This window comes from Pseudophryne corroboree, chromosome 4 (genome assembly GCF_028390025.1).
Source record: "Pseudophryne corroboree isolate aPseCor3 chromosome 4, aPseCor3.hap2, whole genome shotgun sequence".
Lineage (NCBI taxonomy): Eukaryota > Metazoa > Chordata > Amphibia > Anura > Myobatrachidae > Pseudophryne > Pseudophryne corroboree.
In genome coordinates, this window is record NC_086447.1 from 777231049 (window position 1) to 777245732 (window position 14684).

A 14684-nucleotide genomic window follows, 5' to 3' on the forward strand; every position below is an offset into this window, starting at 1 on the left:
ACTTCTCCAAAACACTCAGGACTCCTTGAGCAAATTTCTGGAAAAAAGGGATTCAGGAGAATGCGCCCATAGTGTAAATCCGATTTATTTTTAAAACATATCAATAGAACCAAATTACAGGTACAGAGGTAATAATACCTTTTTGGACCCACACTTTGGGCCAGTTTATACGTATAAGAAAAATCCACAAGGCTGGTGCATCAACCGCTGTGTCCAGAAGCCGGGACCGTACACCGCGCTGCTTTCAGAAGCCCGTCCGGCCACCCGCAGCGATCACAGGAGATGCAGAGACCGAGTAAGCGAGACGTCTAGCAAGCTCCGCCCCATCCTAGAGTAGAGATTTTCAACCTTTTACAACTCGCGGCACACTGAACAAGATTTAAATATCGCCAAGGCACATTCAAATATAATGGTGATGCATGGTGCAGTTGCGTGTCCTAGGATGTCATGTCGCAGCTTCTCTATAGGCAACGCCTGAACCACATCTGAGAAAGCCAGAAGAGCCCAACACTTCCCAGGCACAAAATTTGAACTGGCTCTGCAACCACTAAACCCACCAGTATTGATCGTTCCAGGGCCTCAGTAGCGGCAAAACACTGACGGGCCTGGCTCTGCTTATATGGCGGCACACCTGGAGACTGCTCAGGGCACACTAGTGTGCCATGGCACAGTGGTTGAAAAACACTGTCCTAGAGGATGCTGGGGACTCCGTAAGGACCATGGGGTATAGACAGGCTCCGCAGGAGACATGGGCACTATAAAGAACTTTAGATGGGTGTGCACTGGCTCCTCCCTCTATGCCCCTCCTCAAGACCTCAGTTAGATCCTGTGCCCAGAGGAGACTGGGAACATTACAGGGGAGCTCTCCTGAGTTTCTCTGAAAAATAATAAGATTTTACTTACCGATAAATCTATTTCTCGGAGTCCGTAGTGGATGCTGGGGTTCCTGAAAGGACCATGGGGAATAGCGGCTCCGCAGGAGACAGGGCACAAAAAGTAAAGCTTTTCCAGATCAGGTGGTGTGCACTGGCTCCTCCCCCTATGACCCTCCTCCAGACTCCAGTTAGGTACTGTGCCCGGACGAGCGTACACAATAAGGGAGGATTTTGAATCCCGGGTAAGACTCATACCAGCCACACCAATCACACCGTACAACTTGTGATCTAAACCCAGTTAACAGTATGATAACAGCGGAGCCTCTGAAAGATGGCTTCCTTCAACAATAACCCGAATTAGTTAACAATAACTATGTACAATTATTGCAGATAATCCGCACTTGGGATGGGCGCCCAGCATCCACTACGGACTCCGAGAAATAGATTTATCGGTAAGTAAAATCTTATTTTCTCTATCGTCCTAGTGGATGCTGGGGTTCCTGAAAGGACCATGGGGATTATACCAAAGCTCCCAAAACGGGCGGGAGAGTGCGGATGACTCTGCAGCACCGAATGAGAGAACTCCAGGTCCTCCTTAGCCAGAGTATCAAATTTGTAAAATTTTACAAACGTGTTCTCCCCTGACCACGTAGCTGCTCGGCAAAGTTGTAATGCCGAGACCCCTCGGGCAGCCGCCCAAGATGAGCCCACCTTCCTTGTGGAGTGGGCCTTTACAGATTTAGGCTGTGGCAGGCCTGCCACAGAATGTGCAAGTTGGATTGTGTTACAGATCCAACGAGCAATCGTCTGCTTAGACGCAGGAGCACCCATCTTGTTGGGTGCATACAATATAAACAACGAGTCAGATTTTCTGACTCCAGCTGTCCTTGCAATATATATTTTTAATGCTCTGACAACGTCCAGTAACTTGGAGTCCTCCAAGTCACTTGTAGCCGCAGGCACTACAATAGGCTGGTTCAGATGAAATGCTGACACCACCTTAGGGAGAAAATGCGGACGAGTCCGCAGTTCTGCCCTGTCCGAATGGAAAATCAGATATGGGCTTTTGTAAGATAAAGCTGCCAGTTCTGACACTCTCCTGGCCGAAGCCAGGGCTAGAAGCATGGTCACTTTCCATGTGAGATATTTCAAATCCACCTTCTTTAGTGGTTCAAACCAATGAGATTTTAGAAAGTCCAAAACCACATTGAGATCCCACGGTGCCACTGGAGGCACCACAGGAGGCTGTATATGTAGCACTCCCTTAACAAAGGTCTGGACTTCAGGGACTGAAGCCAATTCTTTTTGAAAGAAAATCGACAGGGCCGAAATTTGAACCTTAATAGATCCCAATTTGAGACCCATAGACAATCCTGATTGCAGGAAATGTAGGAATCGACCCAGTTGAAATTCCTCCGTCGGAGCACTCCGATCTTCGCACCACGCAACATATTTTCGCCAAATTCGGTGATAATGTTGCACGGTTACTTCCTTCCTTGCTTTAATCAAAGTAGGAATGACTTCTTCCGGCATGCCTTTTTCCTTTAGGATCCGGCGTTCAACCGCCATGCCGTCAAACGCAGCCGCGGTAAGTCTTGAAACAGACAGGGACCCTGCTGAAGCAAGTCCCTCCTTAGAGGTAGAGGCCACGGATCTTCCGTGATCATCTCTTGAAGTTCCGGGTACCAAGTCCTTCTTGGCCAATCCGGAACCACTAGTATCGTCTTTACGCCTCTTTGCCGTATAATTCTCAATACTTTTGGTATGAGAGGCAGAGGAGGAAACACATACACCGACTGGTACACCCAAGGCGTTACCAGCGCGTCCACAGCTATTGCCTGCGGATCTCTTGACCTGGCGCAATACCTGTCCAGTTTTTTGTTGAGGCGAGACGCCATCATGTCCACCATTGGTCTTTCCCAACGGGTTACCAGCAAGTGGAAGACTTCTGGATGAAGTCCCCACTCTCCCGGGTGAAGATCGTGTCTGCTGAGGAAGTCTGCTTCCCAGTTGTCCACTCCCGGGATGAACACTGCTGACAGTGCTATCACATGATTCTCTGCCCAGCGAAGAATCCTTGCAGCTTCTGCCATTGCACTCCTGCTTCTTGTGCCGCCCTGTCTGTTCACATGGGCGACTGCCGTGATGTTGTCCGACTGGATCAACACCGGTTTTCCCTGAAGCAGAGGTTCTGCCTGGCTTAGAGCATTGTATATTGCTCTTAGTTCCAGAATGTTTATGTGAAGAGACGTTTCCAGGCTCGTCCATACTCCCTGGAAGTTTCTTCCTTGTGTGACTGCTCCCCAGCCTCTCAGGCTGGCGTCCGTGGTCACCAGGATCCAATCCTGTATGCCGAATCTGCGGCCCTCCAATAGATGAGCACTCTGCAACCACCACAGAAGAGACACCCTTGTCCTTGGAGACAGGGTTATCCGCAGGTGCATCTGAAGATGCGACCCTGACCATTTGTCCAACAGATCCCTTTGGAAAATTCTTGCGTGGAATCTGCCGAATGGAATTGCTTCGTAAGAAGCCACCATTTTTCCCAGGACTCTTGTGCATTGATGTACAGACACCTTTCCTGGTTTTAGGAGGTTCCTGACAAGCTCGGATAACTCCTTGGCTTTTTCCTCCGGGAGAAAAACCTTTTTCTGAACCGTGTCCAGAATCATCCCTAGGAACAGCAGACGAGTTGTCGGCATTAACTGGGATTTTGGAATATTCAGAATCCACCCGTGCTGTTTTAGCACTTCTTGCGACAGTGCTAATCCCATCTCTAGCTGTTCTCTGGACCTTGCCCTTATTAGGAGATCGTCCAAGTATGGGATAATTAATATGCCTTTTCTTCGAAGAAGAATCATCATCTCGGCCATTACCTTTGTAAAGACCCGAGGTGCCGTGGACAATCCGAACGGCAGCGTCTGAAACTGATAGTGACAGTTTTGTACAACGAACCTGAGGTACCCCTGGTGTGAGGGGTAAATTGGAACGTGGAGATACGCATCCTTGATGTCCAAGGATACCATAAAGTCCCCCTCTTCCAGGTTCGCTATCACTGCTCTGAGTGACTCCATCTTGAACTTGAACTTCTTTATGTACAGGTTCAAGGACTTCAGATTTAGAATAGGCCTTACCGAGCCATCCGGCTTCGGTACCACAAAAAGAGTGGAATAATACCCCTTCCCTTGTTGTAGAAGAGGTACCTTGACTATCACCTGCTGAGAGTACAGCTTGTGAATGGCTTCCAAAACCGTCTCCCTTTCGGAGGGGGACGTTGGTAAAGCAGACTTCAGGAAACGGCGAGGTGGATCTGTCTCTAATTCCAACCTGTACCCCTGAGATATTATCTGCAGGATCCAGGGATCTACCTGCGAGTGAGCCCACTGCGCGCTGTAATTTTTGAGACGACCACCCACCGTCCCCGAGTCCGCTTGAGAAGCCCCAGCGTCATGCTGAGGCTTTTGTAGAAGCCGGGGAAGGCTTCTGTTCCTGGGAAGGAGCTGCCTGTTGCTGTCTCTTCCCTCGACCTCTGCCTCGTGGCAGATATGAATAGCCCTTTGCTCTCTTATTTTTAAAGGAACGAAAGGGCTGCGGTTGAAAAGTCGGTGCCTTTTTCTGTTGGGGAGTGACTTGAGGTAGAAAGGTGGATTTCCCGGCTGTAGCCGTGGCCACCAAATCTGATAGACCGACTCCAAATAACTCCTCCCCTTTATACGGCAAAACTTCCATATGTCGTTTTGAATCCGCATCGCCTGTCCACTGTCGCGTCCATAAAGCTCTTCTGGCCGAAATGGACATAGCACTTACCCGTGATGCCAGTGTGCAGATATCCCTCTGTGCATCACGCATATAAAGAAATGCATCCTTTATTTGTTCTAACGACAGTAAAATATTGTCCCTGTCCAGGGTATCAATATTTTCAATCAGGGACTCTGACCAAACTACCCCAGCACTGCACATCCAGGCAGTCGCTATAGCTGGTCGTAGTATAACACCTGCATGTGTGTATATACTTTTTTGGATATTTTCCATCCTCCTATCTGATGGATCTTTAAGTGCGGCCGTCTCAGGAGAGGGTAACGCCACTTGTTTAGATAAGCGTGTTAGCGCCTTGTCCACCCTAGGAGGTGTTTCCCAGCGCTCCCTAACCTCTGGCGGGAAAGGGTATAATGCCAATAATTTCTTTGAAATTATCAGCTTTTTATCAGGGGCAACCCACGCTTCATCACACACGTCATTTAATTCTTCTGATTCAGGAAAAACTATAGGTAGTTTTTTCACACCCCACATAATACCCTGTTTAGTGGTACCTGTAGTATCAGCTAAATGTAACGCCTCCTTCATTGCCAAAATCATATAACGTGTGGCCCTACTGGAAAATACGGTTGATTCGTCACCGTCACCACTGGAGTCAGTGCCTGTGTCTGGGTCTGTGTCGACCGACTGAGGCAAAGGGCGTTTCACAGCCCCTGACGGTGTTTGAGTCGCCTGGACAGGCACTAATTGATTGTCCGGTCGTCTCATGTCGTCAAACGACTGCTTTAGCGTGTTGACACTATCCCGTAGTTCCATAAATAAAGGCATCCATTCTGGTGTCGACTCCCTAGGGGGTGACATCCTCATATTTGGCAATTGCTCCGCCTCCACACCAATATCGTCCTCATACATGTCGACACACACGTACCGACACACAGCAGACACACAGGGAATGCTCCTAACGAAGACAGGACCCACTAGCCCTTTGGGGAGACAGAGGGAGAGTTTGCCAGCACACACCAAAAGCGCTATATATAACAGGGATAGCCTTATAATAAGTGCTCCCTTATAGCTGCTTTATATATATCAAAATATCGCCATAAATTTGCCCCCCCTCTCTGTTTTACCCTGTTTCTGTAGTGCAGTGCAGGGGAGAGACCTGGGAGCCGTCCTGACCAGCGGAGCTGTGAGAGGAAATGGCGCCGTGTGCTGAGGAGATAGGCCCCGCCCCTTTTTCGGCGGGCTCGTCTCCCGCTATTTAGTGAATCCAGGCAGGGGTTAAATATCTCCATATAGCCTCTGGGGGCTATATGTGAGGTATTTTTAGCCTTTATATAGGTTACATTTGCCTCCCAGGGCGCGCCCCCCCAGCGCCCTGCACCCTCAGTGACTGCGTGTGAAGTGTGCTGAGAGGAAAATGGCGCACAGCTGCAGTGCTGTGCGCTACCTTTAGAAGACTGCAGGAGTCTTCAGCCGCCGATTCTGGACCTCTTCTGACTTCAGCATCTGCAAGGGGGCCGGCGGCGCGGCTCCGGTGACCATCCAGGCTGTACCTGTGATCGTCCCTCTGGAGCTGATGTCCAGTAGCCAAGAAGCCAATCCATCCTGCACGCAGGTGAGTTCACTTCTTCTCCCCTCAGTCCCTCGTTGCAGTGATCCTGTTGCCAGCAGGACTCACTGTAAAATAAAAAACCTAAGCTAAACTTTTTCTAAGCAGCTCTTTAGGAGAGCCACCTAGGTTGCACCCTTCTCGGCCGGGCACAAAAATCTAACTGGAGTCTGGAGGAGGGTCATAGGGGGAGGAGCCAGTGCACACCACCTGATCAGGAAAAGCTTTACTTTTTGTGCCCTGTCTCCTGCGGAGCCGCTATTCCCCATGGTCCTTTCAGGAACCCCAGCATCCACTAGGACGATAGAGAAAATTTTGTTAGGTTTTTTATTTTCAGGAAGCACTGCTGGCAACAGGCTCCCTGCATCGTGGGACTGAGGGGAGAGAACCAGGCCTACTTAAAGGATAGGCTCTGCTTCTTAAGCTACTGAACACCATTAGCTCCAGAGGGTCGGAACGCAGGTCTCACCCTCGCCGTCCTCCTCACAGAGCCGGAAGATAGAAGCCGGGTGAGTATAAGAAGATAGAAGACTTCACAGGCGGCAGAAGACTTCAGATCTTCTCTGAGGCAACGCGCAGCGGTAACGCTGCCCGCCATTGCTCCCACACACACAGTGGGCACTGATGGGTGCAGGGCGCAGGGGGGGCACCCTGGGCAGCAATATAAAACCTCTAGAGACTGGCAATATTATATATATATATATATATATATATATATATATACACATATACACACACACACACACATCACTAAGCCACACGTCTGGGTGCTTGATCCAATAAATTAATATCACAAGTCCTCGTATTCACCACCAGCATGCTGAGTGAAATGGAAGAGATCCGCACAACCAATAGAGAAATATTTATTCATCAATAAAAGGTTTCCGTAATTGCCCAAGCAATAGGTTCCAAAGAAGCATTAAGTAGCAGCGTTTACAAGCATGTTTACCACTCCTGGAGACACTCCTCCTGTACCCTCGACAGCCGTTTCGGTGTCTGCGCACCTTTCTCAAAGACCACGGACGCGAGCCTCCGAGGATGGGGAGCAGTCACACAGGAAAGAAACTTTCAGGGGATATGGTCAAGCCAGGAGGCTTGTCTACACATCAACGTACTGGAATTGAGCGCCATATACAACGGCCTACGTCAAGCGGAGAATCTTCTTCGCGACCTACCGGTTCTGATTCAATCAGACAACGTCACAGCCGTGGCTCATGTAAACCGCCAAGGCGGAACAAGGAGCAGAATGGCAATGGCGGAAGCCACCAGCATTCTGCGCTGGGCGAAAAATCACATAAGCGCTTTGGCAGCAGTCTTCATTCCGGGAGTGGACACCTAGGAAGCAGTTTTCCTCAGCAGACACGATCTCCATCCAGGAGAGTGGGGACTTCATCAAGAAGTTTTTGCAGAGATAACAAGTCGTTGGGGACTTCCTCAAATAGACATGATGGCGTCACGCCTCAACAATTCGGTAAAGGCCCATTCCGCTAGGAAGGTGGGCTCTTCTTGGGCGGCTGCCCGAGGCGTCTCGGCATTACAGCTTTGCCGAGCGGCGACTTGGTCGGGTTCAAACACTTTTGCAAAATTCTACAAGTTTGATTCCCTGGCTGAGGAGGACCTCATGTTTGCTCAATCAGTGCTGCAGAGTCATCTGCACTCTCCCGCCCGGTCTGGAGCTTTGGTATAATCCCCATGGTCCTTACGGAGTCCCCAGCATCCTCTAGGACGTAAGAGAAAATAAGATTTTAAACCTACTGGTAAATCTTTTTCTCCTAGTCCGTAGAGGATGCTGGGCGTCCGTCCCAGTGCGGACATATTTCTGCAAGACTTGTATATAGTTATTGCTTACATAAGGGTTATGTTACAGTTAAGATCAGTCTTTAGCTGATGCTGTTTTGTTCATACTGTTAACAGGTTGCGTATATTCCAGGTTATACGGTGTAGATGGTGTGGGCTAGTATGAATCTTGCCCTTAGATTAACAAAAATCCTTCCCTCGTACTGTCAGTCTCCTCTGGGCACAGTTTCTCTAACTGAGGTCTGGAGGAGGGGCATAGAGGGAGGAGCCAGTGCACACCCATCTAAAGTTCTTTATAGTGCCCATGTCTCCTGCGGAGCCCGTCTATACCCCATGGTCCTTACGGAGTCCCCAGCATCCTCTACGGACTAGGAGAAAAAGATTTACCGGTAGGTTTAAAATCTTATAATAAATAGTTTCCGAGAAGGCAGGCACTCCCTTTGAGCATGCCGGCACTCCATGGACTGTTAAAAAAAAGAATTCACAGTAGCAGCATATTTCATGCAACGTTTCAGGGTAAATTATTCCCCGTCGTCAGGCAGCACATACATGTTACACATCAGGTAGCACAAACATAGGTTACAGGGAGGGGTACTTAGAGTTAGGCACTTACAGAAAGGGTTAGGGTTAGGCTGCGGGTAGGGGGTTAGGGTAAGGTTATGCACCCCTGGGGAGGGTTAGGGTGGGGGGGGGTCGGGATAGGGTAGGCAGGCAGGCAAGAAGGGTTAGGGGGGTTGGGGATTAGGGCTAGTCTTCTTACCATCTTGGTGTCGGGATCCTGACCTTCGGGATACAACTGCAGGTATTTTCACTGCCAGCATCCCAAGCTCTGGTATCCCGATACCATTATATATATATATATATATATATATATATATATATATATATATATATATATATATATATATATATATATATATATATATATATATATATCTTGATGCCCCGGCACTCCAAGTATCCACTGCGGGATATGTCCTGCTCTGGTGCCCTCCTCCGCAGAGGGCTTTTATCTTTCACCCACTGAAATATTCAACCAAAGAAAAAGGCGGCACTCGGAGTCTGTGATGCAATCATATAATGGTGCAACAAGCAATCATCATCAACGTTTCGGGGACCGATTCCCCTTCTTCAACTGTGTTTACTCTTTTTAAATCATAACGACAACAGAAACTACCCAAATGACCCTGATCAAAAGTTTACATACCCCAATACCGTGTATTGCCCCCTTTAACATCAATGACAGCTTGAAGTCTTTTTTGGTAGTTGTGCATGAGGCTCTTTATTTTCTCAGATGGTAAAGCTGCCCATTCTTCTTGGCAAAAAGCCTCCAGTTCCTGTAAATTCTTGGGCTGTCTTGCATGAACTGCACGTTTGAGATCTCCCCAGAATGGCTCAATGATATTGAGGTCAGGAGACTGAGATGGCCACTCCAGAACCTTCACTTTATTCTGCTGTAGCCAATGACAGGTCGACTTGGCCTTGTGTTTTGGATCATTGTAATGTTGGAACGTCCAAGTATGTCCCATGCGCAGCTTCCGGGCTGATGAGTGCAAATTTTCCTCCAGTATTTTCTGATAACATGTTGCATTCATCTTGCCATCAATTTTTACCAAGTTTCCAGTGCCTTTGTAGCTCACCCCCCCCCAAAACATCAGCGATCCACTTCCGTGTTTCACAGTAGGAATGGTGTACCTTTCATCATAGGCATTGTTGACTCCTCTCCAAATGAAACGTTTATGGTTGTGGCCAAAAAGTTCAATTTTGGTCACATCACTCCAAATGACTTTGTTCCAAAAGTTTTGAGGCTTGTCTCTGTGCTGTTTGGAGTATTGTAAGCGGGATGCTTTGTGGCATTTGCATAGTAATGGCTTTCTTCTGGCGACTCGACCATGCAGCCCATTTTTCTTCAAATGCCTCCTTATTGTGCATCTTGAAACAACCACACTACTTTTTTTTCAGAGAGTCCTGTATTTCAGCTGAAGTTATTTGTGGATTTTTCTTTGCCATGGTTAAATCTCTTTCTGCGAGGTACATTGGTTGCAGAGGGTGCCCACCCTGACGCTCCTAGCTTCTATGGGTTTTTATGGCATTAGCCGCTAGTTCCTTCTGTCGTGAGAATGTGGTTCTATGTGACTAACATCTACCTTCTCTATTACCTGCTCCTGCATTAGACTGGTTAACGAAACTGAGCTCACAGTGCCTGGAGGCTGGGTTATAGAGGAGGCCCCAATGCATCCTGAGACAGTCTAAAGCGTTAGCCTGTTGGTGCCTGGATCAAGATCCATCTCTACACCCCGATGTTTCCCTGTGTTACCAACATACCGCGCAGAAAGAGATTTAACCATGGTAAGTCTACCATAAATCTCTCTCTCTCTGTATATATACCCATCAATAGCACTGATGATACCTAATCAAGTTTAAAGAGAGCCTACACCAGGCATGTCCAAACTCCGGCCCTCCAGCTGTTGTGAAACTACATATCCCAGCATGCCCTGACACAGTTTTGCTGTCAGAGAATGCTAAAGCTGTGTCAGGGCATGCTGGGATGTGTAGTTTCTTAACAGCTGGAGGGCCGCAGTTTGGACATGCCTGGCCTACACTATCTAAACCATAAGGCAAAATTGCACCTTAAATCTGTACTGTAAGAATGTAGGGCACATGCTAATTATACTGGCTCTGCACATTTGACACTCATACCCCTTTAACACTGCCAAAAATAACCCGGGCTCTTGCACGTGAACTCTGCATTTCAACCCGTTTTTAAAGCAGGGTTAAACACAGGTCGGATTCGGGTTGCTGTGCGATGTGAACGGGTTGCGGGTCGATGCAACCTCCTACCTGCTCACACTATAGGAGCACGGGGCGCTTGGAGATCATCTGATCTTCAAGCACCACCTCCGCACATGACATGGTGATGTCATCGACACAGCAATATGTTGTGTCGGGGCCACCAGTCTGAAAGGGGTCTCAAGCGGGTCGCCCTCGGGAAGGACCCGTGTAGAAGTCCTGGGTGCGACCCACTATAGCAAAGTAAAAGCGGAATCAGTCTTTGACATGGAGGATCAGCTACTCCTCTGCAGTTTTTCAGTACAGGGATGGACATTGAACACCCAGCATCAAATGTTTGCCAAGCTTCTGACATCAACTCCATCTACTAGCCATTGCATCAAAGCCACCGTATTGTGCACAGAAGCATTCAGAACCTTGCCTGTGGGCAAATCACATAGATATGGACAACACTTTTATGGTGGCAACCACCGAACACCAGCAATGAATTGGAAAAAGTACTTCCAATAAATCAGGAACATCAATGGTTTCTAACAATCGGCTTACAATGTCTATCCACATTCTAGAATTCTCCCAGCCCACTCCTCCTCCCATATGTTGCCTACTTTCTTCTTCTCAGTGTTTTTCACCATCTGGTGAGCAAGAACATACTGGGGGCTCATCTTTAATTGTATGGGAGTCCAATCTTTGGGTACAGGGCAGAAAGAATTTGGTCAGCGGTGCTCAATCACACCTCCCTCGCTAACTGGATAACAGGTCATCGAGTGTGGAGCCCATATAATCAACAAGTACCAATTTATAAATTCTTTCCCTTAGCCCTGAGGACTGTTACCTGTGTCTGTTCTCTTCAGGTACACCTGTCTTTAACAGAAAGATCTAATCAGCCAGTCATATTGCATTGCAGCAAGTCCCTTTAATTGTCTGGCAGGTCGTACTTTGGGCTGCTCTGTGGGCAATAGAGGGGAGGGTTGTGCCCTGTACTAGACAGGTGCACCTAATACATATTATACTACATGTACTGTTCTACAATTGGTTAAACTAATGTAATGACAGACAGGAATAGTGTGCTAGCTCAGAGATCGGCAACCCATAGTCCCAGCAAGACCAAATGCAACAAAAACAGCTTCTTGGTCCCGTGCAGCAAACCATAGTCTGCAGTTGCTGTAGCTCTTCTCCCCAAATCCCCTATTCCATGTAGTTAATGATTCCTCCCCCCCCCCATTACGTACCTTTCTGTCCCCCAGCTCCCTTCCATTCATTACATACTAACACTGATCACATTCCCACACAGCCTCCTATCCCACTTCCTCCGCTGCGCCCGATTGGCTTTCAGAGGTGAAAACTGCTGTGCAGCTCAGATGATTGGCTGCAGGAGCTGTCAGTCTCCAAAAAGCCTTTATGTCAACAATGCATGAAGTTTGGCTGAGCTGCAGCTGCATGTGTGTAACCCAGGAGCCCGCCCATGAAATCAGTGCAGCGATTTCTGATTGGCCAGTAGTAAAAGACTGATTCACAGACCCGCGCTGATTGGTTGATAACTGTGGTACGTAACGTTTAGTTTATACCTGAACACACCAGCATCTTCCTCGAGTAACATCCTGGGAGATTAGTGCTACAGTGCTTCCTCTATGTATACCAACCTCCCCCTTCATAACTCCATCCTCGCTTATCATACGGGATATGGGTGAAGAAGACACCCCTGCTGTATTAAGAAACTTTCCGGGAGTCAAGCGCTCCCCCTGCCGGCAGCTGCAGGAAATGTAAAGCTGGCTACACCAGACGACGGGCAAACGGTGCGATGTCGTCAATGATTTCTCTTGAACTTGCGCAAACCTCCCAACATGGCCCTCCCAAGGAGGGACAGAATGCTCTGCATCTGGACTTCCCTCTTAAGCCCAGTACACACTGGGCAGTCACCGCCAACCCCAGTATTGGCGGCGGCTGAGAGCCGACAGGATGCCGGCAGCGGCAAGTGCATACACACTTGCTGATGCCGGCGGGGAAGGGACCGACGGCGCAGCCTGTCTGTCGTTAAGGAGGACCTCCCTCCTCTGTACATGTTCAGACGAGGGAGTGAGTCGTTCCACAGGTGGAATTCATAATTTTACTTGTGATTCTGTGAGGAGACCTGCAAAACATGCACCGTGTGGTGTCCTGGGAACCGAGTTTGAGAACCTGTGATATGGGGGTCATTCCGAGTTGATCGCTAGCTGCCGTTTGCAGCGCAGCAATCAGGCTAAAAATCAGCATTTCTGCGTATGGGCCGCAATGCGCACGCGCGTTGTACAGGTACAAAGCCTGTTGTGGTTGTGAACAAGTTGTAGCAAAGTTTTCAGTCACACTGACGGCCACAAGAAGATTGACAGGAAGGGGGCGTTTCTGGGTGTCAACTCACCGTTTTCAGGGAGTGTTTGCAAAAACGCAGGCGTGGCTGGGCGTTCGCTGGGCGGGTGTATGACGTCAAATCCGGACACGAATAGGCTGAATTGATCGCAAGCGTTGAGTAGGTTCAGAGCTACTCAGAAACTGCACAAACTGTTTTTGCAGAGCTCGGCTGCACAAGCGTTCGCACTTCTGCTAAGCTAAAATACACTCCCCAGTGGGCGGCGGCATAGCGTTTGCACAGCTGCTGAAACTAGCTAGCGAGCGATCAACCCTGGAATGACCCCCATAGTGCATACACACTGTGCAATTTTGTAAAAGACCTGCAGGTAACTAGACGATATTGTGGACAATGTGCACAATTGCGACACACCTCATGATATTGTCTAGTAGTGTGTATGCACTATGTCACTGACATGCATGCAGATAAAACGGACAACATCCCCCCCACATCGCTCATCGCTGCTGGCATCGGCAAGTGTGTATGCACTTGCCAATGCCGACCCCACCGCCAGGTCTTATCACTGACATCACGCTGGGTACACATCGTTTAATATGGACCCAGCTTAAAGATATATCGTCAGTGGTCACATCCAGGAGTATGTAGTCGTTGACGATAGCCTCAGATTGAGCAGCATGTGGGGTCAACCTGCAAGGGATGACTCAGCAGGAGCGCGCATAGTGCGTGCACAATGGATGATTGGAGCGATTTGTCGTTCTGATCCGTCGGAATGGTTTCAGTATAATATACTGGCTGACGAGATGCCTGCTGTCAGTAGCCCGACAGTGGCATGCCATCTGCCGAAATACCGACAGTGAGGCAGCGAGACTCCTTGCGGCCTTGCTTCGCTCGCCACAGGTTCTATTCCCACTCAGTTGGTGGCGTGGACCCACCAACCGAGTGGGAATTAGGGGCAGTTGTCAGGATTCTGGCGTCAGTCTCCTGAATGCCGGCATTTTGACTGCATCCTGTCAGAATCGGGCAAATCGTTAAAATTACTGTCTAGTGTGTACCCCAGCTTTAATGATACAGTATGAAAGCATGAATAACTGCTAATAAGGCGCATAATGCCCTTACGGTACAAATGTTTACGTTTAACCAAAGATAGAGGCCCCAACACATATTGAAAAGCAGCCAATCCCGGGAATCCTGGGATTGATCATTTTTCAATCCCGATTTTGAGATTGAAAAAATGGCCCGGGATTGGCCACCATAAACCGAACTCGCTTTCATTACAGCCAGATCTGACTGATGTACCGTGAGTGTGGCATATAGCCGCACTTCCTAGTGCTAAGGGAGAATTGCGGGTAAATTAACTGAGCCCTAAAACTGGAATGAGAAACAGACGTAGGCGGGAGGGCTCCATACAGTACATCCCTGTTGTCTATCACATAGCTGAAGATGTGCCGGGTATGGCACTGTACAGTTCTGTGCTGAAACTTACATATTCTCTAATGCCAGTTCTGCATTGTAC

General features: G+C 48.6%; 1 protein-coding gene across 9 annotated transcripts in view; it reads right to left on the bottom strand.

Moving 5' to 3' along the window:
- HHAT (hedgehog acyltransferase) overlaps positions 1-14684 on the bottom strand; it is a 1065929-nt gene that overhangs the window by 966708 nt on the left and 84537 nt on the right. For 6 of the 9 annotated variants that reach the window (XM_063918278.1, XM_063918281.1, XM_063918277.1 and 3 more), the window contains exon 1: positions 12057-12186. The exons of 1 other annotated variant lie outside the window; for it this stretch is intronic. In XM_063918278.1, the coding sequence (XP_063774348.1) occupies positions 12057-12086 (30 nt within the window). In that variant the 5' untranslated portion in view covers positions 12087-12186. Of the gene's footprint in view, positions 1-11659; positions 11994-12056; positions 12187-14684 lie in introns of those variants that run through there. 2 more of the 9 variants (XM_063918276.1, XM_063918274.1) reach the window with 2 other exon arrangements.